Genomic DNA, 9,443 nt, shown 5'->3' with positions numbered 1-9,443 from the left:
TACCTTTTCTTTCATGTCTTTTGGCAAAGTCTCTCTCCCTTCCCCCAAATCTCCCATGTCTCTTGCACAGGTTCCCCCTGACCTCCCTACATGTGTCATCTTGTTGGGGGAAGCTTTCTGATGACCTTCATGACCTCAGAGTGTCTCTGTCCCCTGTGCTGACCAGTCAGAAGTGACCTCTCAGCCAGCACCCAAAGGGACTCATTGTACTTCTGTGCTGGAGAGGCCTCTTCACAGCCCACCCAGCAGCACTGGAGGAAGGTCAAGCCCTGCACCACCCCAGAGGTACCGTGCCTGCAAACCAGCGCATGAACCAGAAGGGATCCTGGCTTATCTTTCCCTCCTGGGTGCCTCAGTTACCCAGAGTATCTTGGAGACAGTGGAGACCTCTGTGTGGATAACTGAATCAAACCTAAAATGTAAATTTTATACAAACCTATGCAGAAGAAACAAACTAAGGAACAAACAAAGAAATAAAGAAACAAGCAAACAAACAAACAAGCAAACAAACAAACATCTTTAAATAATAGCTGAAAAAGTCTTAATTTCCAGAATGCTAGGCTCTTAAGCCATTTTTGTGAAATTTTTGTGGTCACTGAGGGATGCTGATAGTTTCTGGCTCCATCAGTACCACTGATGGCATTTGTTCCCGATCAGCCAGCCAACTTCCCTCCCATCGCATCATCCAGATCTTCAGTTCAGAGATCAGAAACCTGCTCTAAGTCTTCGGGATACCACATTCAAGGACTGGCAAAAGTCCAGGTACACAACATGCCCTTCTTTCTCCTCTCACACGGTTTCAGCCGTCCCTTTCTTGTCCTTCAATGGCCTCAGCCATCCCTTTCTTGTCCTTCAATGGCCTGGAGATGGTTGCAAGAGCATTTGTCTCATCACCTCCCCAGGGACTGAGGTGAAGCTGATCTACATGTAATAGTCCCAGTCTTCTTTCTTGTCCTTCTTGAAGCTGGGTTTGTTATTTGCTTTTTCTGAGGATCTTGGAATTTCCTTGCTCTCTCTGGATTTTTCCAAGATGTTTGAGAGAGATCTCACAATGACTGCAGCCAGCTCTAATAGCACCTCTCTGGCCCTTCCTACACCAAAAGTTTTCTCCATATCTCACAGTTCCAGGGGCACAGTAAACACCTGTCTAGCTCATCAGGCACTGTTTGGAAGAGAATCAGAAGTGAACTCTTCCTGTGTGCCCATGACTCCAATGGGGCCTCTGTGCCACTCACAGCTTTCCTGAGCATTTTTTAAGTGTCTCCCTCTCTGCAAACTTTCTGGTCCTCAGGCTGTAGATGGGGGGATTGAAAAGGAGCATGAAGATGGGCTTTGTTAAACTATTCAAAAGGGTTGTTCTGGGCATCACAGAGACAAGGATGAGGGTGTTGTAGAAAACAGCAGCATTGGTGAGGAGAAAGGAACAGGTGGAGAATGTTTTCTGCCTACCCACGGAGATCTGATACACACAGAGGATAACCTTGTGAACAGGAAGAGGAGAATGGGAATGGAGAGAGCCTGAGTGTCATGGTGTCACTGCATGAGAGCTTCAGCAATGCGGTAAATCACAGAAGTGGTCAGCTCTGCTGGGACCACAGAACTGTACCCAGGACATGACTGAAACAATTCCTGTAGATTACAGAGGAGCCCCTAGTGTGTCTGCCCACTGGAGACAGACGTCCCAGGTCATGAGTCTTGTACAGGGGATGACACACAGCCCAGTACTGATTGCAGGATGTGGTCACCAGTAGTGAGTGCTCTGTACAAGGACAAGGTGCAGGAAACAGCACTAACACAATGATGAGAAAGGATGGTGCTGTCCTCAGCCACAAAGCTGCCCATCAGCTGGGATAGGGGAGTGGATATGCTGAAAGTCTCCCAGGAGAACAAATGTCCCAAGAAGAAGTCCATGGGGATGTGCAAATGCTGGTTTGCCACCACCTGCACAATAATGAGGGTTTTCCCTCAACAAAAACACCATGCAGGCCATGAGGGAGAGAAGGATTTTCTAAGAGATGGGAACATTCCCCATTCCTGGTAGGAGAGCACCTCCAGGACTGCCCCATTGCATTTTTGCCATGGAAGGTTTTAGGTCCCTCTTTTCCCCTTGCACGTGGTAGGGAACTTGCAAGGAAGGAGTTTTGGTTCTTTTGTAGATGCTTGGGTATCAGTCAGAAAGACAAGTCATTGCAGGTACACTTTTTTTTTTAACTAAAAATAGAGTAGAGGCCCATGTTCACATAGTCACAGGGTCACACTAGCGAAGCAGATAATGAAGTTGAAATGGTCGTCCACATTCCATTGTGGATAACATTATTAAAGTTAAAAAAAAAGAAAAAGGCAGAACAAAAGACAACACAAACACAAAACTGACGACAACAACAACAAACTAATGAGAAAGGATGGACCTGTAATGAGTTACATTATGAGTCATATATTGAAACAGATGGACAGTCTAGAGCTTCTGGAAGTCATCCAGGCATCAGTTTCCACACTGCATTCTGGAGCTTCTGGTTTCTCAGGCTGTAGATGAGGGGGGTCAATGTTGGAGGCACCAATGAGTACAGAACTGCCACCGCTAGATCCAGGGATGGCAAAGAGATGGAAGGGGACTTCAGGAAAGCAAACGTGCCAGTGCTGATAAACAGGGAGACCACGGCCAGGTGAGGAAGGCAGGTGGAAAAGGCTTTGTGCCGTCCCTGCTCAGAGGGGATCCTCAGCACGGCCCTGAAGATCTGCACATAGAACACCACAATGAACACAAAACATCCTAAAAAGACAAAAGTACTGAAAACAAGAAGTTTAAATTCCCTGAGATAGGCATCTGAGCAGGAGAGCTTAAGGATCTGGGGAAGTTCAGAGAAGAACTGTTCAACGGTATTACCTTGGCAAAGTGGCAGTGAAAATGTATTGGCTGTGTGTAGCAGAGAATTGAGGAACCCACTGCCCCAGGCAGCTGCTGCCATGTGGACACAAGCTCTGCTGCCCAGGAGGGTCCCGTAGTGCAGGGGTTTGCAGATGGCAACACAGCGGTCGTAGGACATGACTGTAAGGAGAGAAAACTCTGCTGAGATGAAAAATACAAACATAAAGAGCTGTGCAGCACATCCTGCATGTGAGATGGCCCTGGTCTGCTAGAGGGAGTTGCCCATGGCTTTAGGGACAATGGCGGAGATGCAGCCCAGGTCGAGGAGGGCGAGGTTGAGGAGTAAGAAGTACATGGGGGTGTGGAGGTGCTGGTCCCAGGCTATGGTGGTGGTGATGAGGCCGTTGCCCAGGAGGGCAGCCAGGTCGATGCCCAGGAAGAGCCAGAAGTGCAAGAGCTACAGCTCCCGTGTGTCTGTGAACGGCAGGAGGAGGAACTGGGTGATGAAGCTGCTGTTGGACATTTGCTGTTTCTGGTCATGGGGACCTGTCCAATAAGGAAAAGGCAGTGAGAAATTAGGGCAGAGTTCTCTGAGCAAAATGTGTTCCAGTTCTCATGGAAAACACCTAGACTGACTTAGCCCTGTTCAGGTCCCTTTCACGAGCTGTGGTTGGTGCTGGCTGACGGTGTCATTGGGAAGAGGCATCTTTGTTGTGGACTACACTGAATTCAGTCCTGCCCTGCAGCAACAGGGAAATAGAAAAATGGGGTGATCACAGATTATATCAACTCGTGATATCAAAGACACTCCCACAGCACAGTCACTCCCATTTCACCTAATGGCAAAGCAGAGCTGTAGAGATCTTGTTTTGTTTATTTTATTCTAATTGCCCCACCAAGGCTGAGAAGGTTTTGTTTGTTTGTTAAGGCAAAAATGCCTTAATGATGCTTTCACTGCAAGTGAAACCTTGTGGGTGCTGACAGACAAAGGGACTGTCCCTTAGTGCAGAGTGGGGACAGCTGGTCTGTCCATCAGTCCTGGTCTCAGCTGCCCTGTGCCAGCATCTCTTTGAGCTGGAGGACAATCAGCCCCAGATGTTCCCCTGAGAAGAAACTGGACACTGCTGAGAGCAGAGCAATATGGTTTCCAAGGGCTGATCTGCAAACCACTGATGGCTCTCATTGTACATGAACAGGATCTCAGCTCTGCCCTCCCGGCCAGGGACACACAGGGCTCATTGCATCATACAGACGATGAGCCACATTGCCATGGCCTAGTGCCGAAGTGTCTTCTCCATGGGGCTCCTCTCTGGGCAGAGAGTATCCATGGGAGATCTGTGCCCTGGTGGGGGGCAGCCTGCAGCCCAGCAGAGCCCCCAGGGAAAAAGTCAAAATTCCTAAAGATGGGGTGTCCTGAGGCTCAGCTCAGCTCATTGCCAGCCCCACACATCAACATGCCCAGAGCCCCAGGTAATGTGGGGCCAAAGGCAACCAGAACAAGACATGAAACACAGATAAATGCCCCAATTGTCCGTCCAAGGGAGGAAGGACATGGACAGACGGACAGGCACTTGGAGGTTTCTCCTCACTGGGAGCTGGGCTGTGGAGAAGGCTCAGCCTGAAGCCCCACAGCCCCGGGATCAAAGGCTGTGCTGGGCGGGAGGAACCAGGGGGTTGCTCTGGGAAAGCATCTGCACTGCAGGACATGCTGGGGAGGTGCCCAAATCCCCACTCCCTTGGCATTTCTGGGAGCAGCTCCCTCTGCCTCTCTGCCTATGTCTCTGCTGCCTGCAGCTGTCCCTGGAGCTGCTTTCCTGTGCCCAGGTCACCTCCTTCTCTGTGCCTTTGTCACCTCCCTGTCTGTGCTCACAGACCTCATCCCACCCGCTCTGTGCTCAGTTATGTTCTGCAGATCCCTCCTGGCAGCAGGGAACTGCCCAGGGGCAGCTCTGTGAGTGCAGGGTCAGGACTGCTTTAGCAGGGGCTTGGACTAGATGGTCTCCAGTGGTCTGTTCCAAGCCCAACGATTCTGTGATTCAGTGAGAAGCTGCCACTGCCCACCCAGCCAATCAAGAGTGAGAAACTCGAAGGAAAGTCTCTGCACCTTTCAGGAAAATATTTCCTTTATATTATTGTTGAAAGTTCCCTTGGAAATACTCAAGGATAAAGTGGAGCTGGGAGCAAACCTGTCCCACTCAGCACCCTTTGGATCTTACCCTGCCCTGCCCGGGGTCATTTCTTCCACCCACAGCTTCTCCCCACATCACTGTGGGGATCTCCCAGGCAGGCTGAGTGCTGTCCCTGACAGGCAGCAGAGTCCCTGCCCCGGCACACAGCCCTCGGGTGCAGGGACCCTGCTCGGAATACATCCTGGGCACCCCTGGCTACATTCCTGGCTTTACACACCTGCAACCGTGCCTAGGCAGAAGGCAGCTGTCATGCCATGTCCCTCTGACGGTGCAGCAGGCAAGCCCTGCTCTGGAGCATGTCCTCCTCGACATTAGAGAAATGAAGAGAGTCCTCCTGACAGGTCTCATAAGCTGTCAGATGAATCACTTCTAGGAGATCCCTCCAGGAACTGCAGCTGCATTGCCCTGCACCCGGAGATTTACCATGTAGACGGCTGGGAAACTTTCTCCCTCAGTAATCTCTGAGCATTCTCCCACTCCCAACTGCCTCTAACCTCTCTCTGCCTGTCTCCTGTGCCCTCGGTGCTGCAGGCAGAGCCCTCAGCCCTGCTGCGTGTGCAGAGGAGCTGCCCTGGGCAGAGCTGTCTCTCTGCAGCGCTGCCGCTTCCGTGAGCTCCCTGTGTCCCAGGAGCCCAGTCCAGCTCAGCAGCACAGGAGCAGCCCATGATGTCCCTTTCTCTGTCCCGTCTGGGCTTCTCCAAGTGTCCCTGGGGCACCTGCTGTGAAACAGGCTCAAGTCATCACTGATGTTCTGTCTGTCAGCTCGGGAGGAACACTCATTTCCAGCAGAGACATTTCACAGAATGGACTGGGTTGGAAAAGACCTCAGAGATCATCAAGTCCAACCCTTGGTCCAACTCTAGTCCATTTACTAGATCATGGCACTAATTGCCATGTCCAATCTCAGTTTAAAAACCTCCAGGACGGTGAGTCCAGCACCTCCCTGGGCAGCCATTCCAATGCCTGACTACTCTCTCTGCACAGAATTGCTTTCTAATCTCCAGCCTCAATTTCCCCTGGGAGAGTTGAAGCCCATGCCCCCTTGTCCTATTGCTGATGCCTGGGAGAAGAGACCAATCCCCACCTGGCTAGAACTGCCCTTCAGGTAGTTCTAGAGAGTGCTGAGCTCAGCTCTAAGCCTCCTCTTCTCCAGACTAAACAAGCCCAGCTCCCTCAGCCTCTCCCCACAGGGCTTGTGTTCAAGTCTCTTCGCCAGTCTTGTTGCTCTTCTCTGGACCTGCTCCAGCACTTCAATGTCTTTCCTGAACTGAGGGGCCCAGAACTGAACACAATACTCCAGATGTGGCCTCCCCAATGCAGAGCACAGGGGAAGGATCACTGCCCTTGTCCTGCTGACCACGCTGGTTTGGATACAGGACAGGATACCATTGGCCTTCTTGGCCACCTGGGCACACTGATGGCTCATGTTGAGCTTCCTATCCATTAGTTCCCCCAGGTCCCTTTCTGCCTGACTGCTCTCCAGCCACTCTGTGCCCAGCCTGGAGCACTGCAGGGGGGTGTTGTGGCCAAAGTGCAGGACCTGACACTTGGCCTTGTTTCTCCTAATAAGAAAAGAGCTGGACATAAGAATCACCTTTCCTTTTCTCAGCATTAGACAGGACACCCAGGCGGGGATGGGGAGGGATCTGCTTTACCCTCACTGAGGGAAGGGATTCATCTGAGTCAACTGGGGCAACACGTCCTGGGTTTGTAGTCCTGGGGTTGGCAGTGGACTCAGCTCTCACCTATGGCTGCCACAAACCCACAGGAGGTGGATTCCTCTTGCCTCAGTTCAGGGGGGTACAAAATAGGCACCTTCTGCCTGGGAGCTGCTTGTCTCAGCTGTTGTTCAGACAGCTGAGTTGCTCAGACCCAAACAACCAGTGACATCTGGGGTGTCAGTGGTGGTCCAAGATACATTCAGGCAGATTCAAGGTCCAATGGAGCAGTGCTGAAACAGGGCAGTTTCTGGGAGCAGCATTTTTGAGACCAGTGGGGAATTCCTTTGGCCAAATGAAAGGACAGCAGTTGATCATGTTTGGGACAAAGAAACCTGTCCCTCCTTAATATGTTCTTGTCTAAAACCCATATACAGCTGACCCAATGTAGCCATTGCCACAGGGAGAGCTCAGCCTTTCTCCTCCTCTTCTCCACCAACTGTATTTACTAGGCTTCCACTGAGAATAATGGCATTTGTCTCAGGGACTTCTCTCCATTACCCAACCTAATTCAGGGCAGCTGCTCAATGTCATGGCCAAGTCCAGGCCTGTGCTGCTACCTGAGGTGTGTTCAGGGCTCTCCAGCACAAGCGCATTTGTCTGGCAGGGACAGCACAGCACCTATGGGAAAGCCATCCCCACTCAGAGCAGGTGTGGGACAGACCACCCAGGGCATCTCGGACAGACCCTCTTTCTCTGGGTCAGTGACTGGTCACCAGACTGTGCTGAGACAAGGGCTCTCCCACCTCCATCTGGTAGATACAGCCCAACAAGGACTATGAAGCATGTCCCACCAGGGTCTGTACTCATGTGTCTCTGCTCCTGAACTCTGCTGGTTCTTCTTTCTTGTGTCTTTTACTCATCCCATTGATGGTGTTATTATCAAGGTGTTTCTGGGTCACAGGATGTCCCCAGTGAATGGAAAAAGGGAAATAATATCCATCTAACATAACATAAAAACAAACAAAAAAACCCCACACCACCACCACCAAAAAAACAACCAACAAACCAACCAACCAAACCCCAAGACATAACAAGGAGGACCCTGGGAGCTGCCACCCACTCAGCCTCTCTTCTGTGCCGGGAAAGGTCAAGGAGCAGATCCTCCTGGAAGCTCTGTTGAAATGTATGGAACACACAGAGGTGATTAGAGACAGTTCACAAGGCTGAACCAAGGGTAAATCATGCCTGACTAAGGTAGTGGACTCCTCTGGAGTGACTGCATCAGCAGACAAGGGAAGAGCTATGAATGTCATCTATCTGGGCTTCTATAAGACTTTCCATGCAGCCCCCACCAAAAAATTTCTGAGATTTTGGTGTGATGGATAGATGGATTAGGAATTGACTGGATGGCTGTGTCAAAAGAGTAGCAGTCAATAACTCGTGTCCAAGTGAAAACCAGGAATGAACAGTTTCCGTCAATTGTCCATTCTTGGATGAATGCTGTTTAATATCTTAATAAATTATATACACAGTACACCCTCAGCAACTTTGCAGGTCACAGAGTCATACAACATCACCAGCTGGAAGAGATCCATATGGATCATTAAGTCCAACTCCCTGCTCCTTGCAAGATGATCTAAACCATATGACTAAGAGCATCCTCCAGATGCTCCCTGAACTCTGACAGGTTTAGTGACATGAAGACAGTGAGATGAGTTATGTTATGTGTCATATGTTGAAGAACACGGACACTTTGTAGCTTCTGGCAGTCACCAGTCTCCACACTGCATCCTGGAGCTCCTTGTTCCTCATGCTGTAGATGAGGGGGTTCACTGCTGGAGGCACCACTGAGTACAGAACAGACACCACCAGATCCAGGGATGGGGAGGAGATGGACGGGGGCTTCAGGTGGGAAAATATGACAGTGCTGACAAACAGGGAGACCACGGCCAGGTGAGGGAGGCAGGTGGAAAAGGCTTTGTGCCGTCCCTGCTCAGAGGGGATCCTCAGCACGGCCCTGAAGATCTGCACATAGGACACCACAATGAACACAAAACACCCCAAAAAGACTAAAGTACTAAATACGAGAAGTCTAAATTCCCTGAGGTAGGTTTCTGGGCAGGAGAGCTTGAGGATCTGGGCAAGTTCACAGAAGAACTGGTCCAGGACATTGCCCTTGCAGAGTGGCAGTGAAAATGTACTGGCTGTGTGTAGCAGAGAATTGAGGAACCCACTGCCCCAGGCAGCTGCTGCCATGTGGACACAAGCTCTGCTGCCCAAGAGGGTCCCGTAGTGCAGGGGTTTGCAGATGGCAGCATAGCGGTCATAGGCCATGACTGTGAGAAGAAAGTACTCTGCTGAAATGAAAAACACAAACAGAAAGAGCTGTGCAGCACATCCTATGTAGGAAATGGCCCTGGTGTTCCAGAGGGAGCTGGCCATGGATTTGGGGAGAGTGGTGGAGATACAGCCCAGGTCGAGGAGGGAGAGGTTGAGGAGTAAGAAGTACATGGGGGTGTGGAGGTGCTGGTCCCAGGCTATGGTGGTGGTGATGAGGCCGTTGCCCAGAAGGGCAGCCAGGTAGATGCCCAGGAAGAGCCAGAAGTGCAAGAGCTGCAGCTCCTGTGTATCTCCAAACTGCATGAGGAGGAACAGGGTGATGGAGCTGCTGTTGGACATCTTCTGCCGCTGGTCATGACGACCTGTCCAAGTAGGAAAAGGCAGTGA

The 9,443-nt window shown here is 50.9% G+C and overlaps 1 protein-coding gene across 1 annotated transcript; it reads right to left on the bottom strand.

The window, feature by feature from the left end:
• Positions 1-8,444: 8,444 nt before the first annotated feature.
• Positions 8,445-9,227, bottom strand: LOC309445710 (olfactory receptor 14J1-like; the record flags this gene model as incomplete). The annotated part of the gene is made up of 1 exon (XM_082064713.1): positions 8,445-9,227. The coding sequence occupies one exon, from the start codon at positions 9,225-9,227 to the stop codon at positions 8,445-8,447; it is 783 nt and encodes a 260-aa protein (XP_081920839.1).
• Positions 9,228-9,443: the final 216 nt, after the last annotated feature.

This window comes from Streptopelia decaocto, assembly GCF_964273445.1.
Source record: "Streptopelia decaocto genome assembly, chromosome: 13".
In the NCBI taxonomy this organism is placed as follows: Eukaryota; Metazoa; Chordata; class Aves; order Columbiformes; family Columbidae; genus Streptopelia; species Streptopelia decaocto.
The sequence above is the reverse complement of the archived record's forward strand: the minus strand, read 5'-3'. Positions and strand labels throughout refer to the sequence as shown.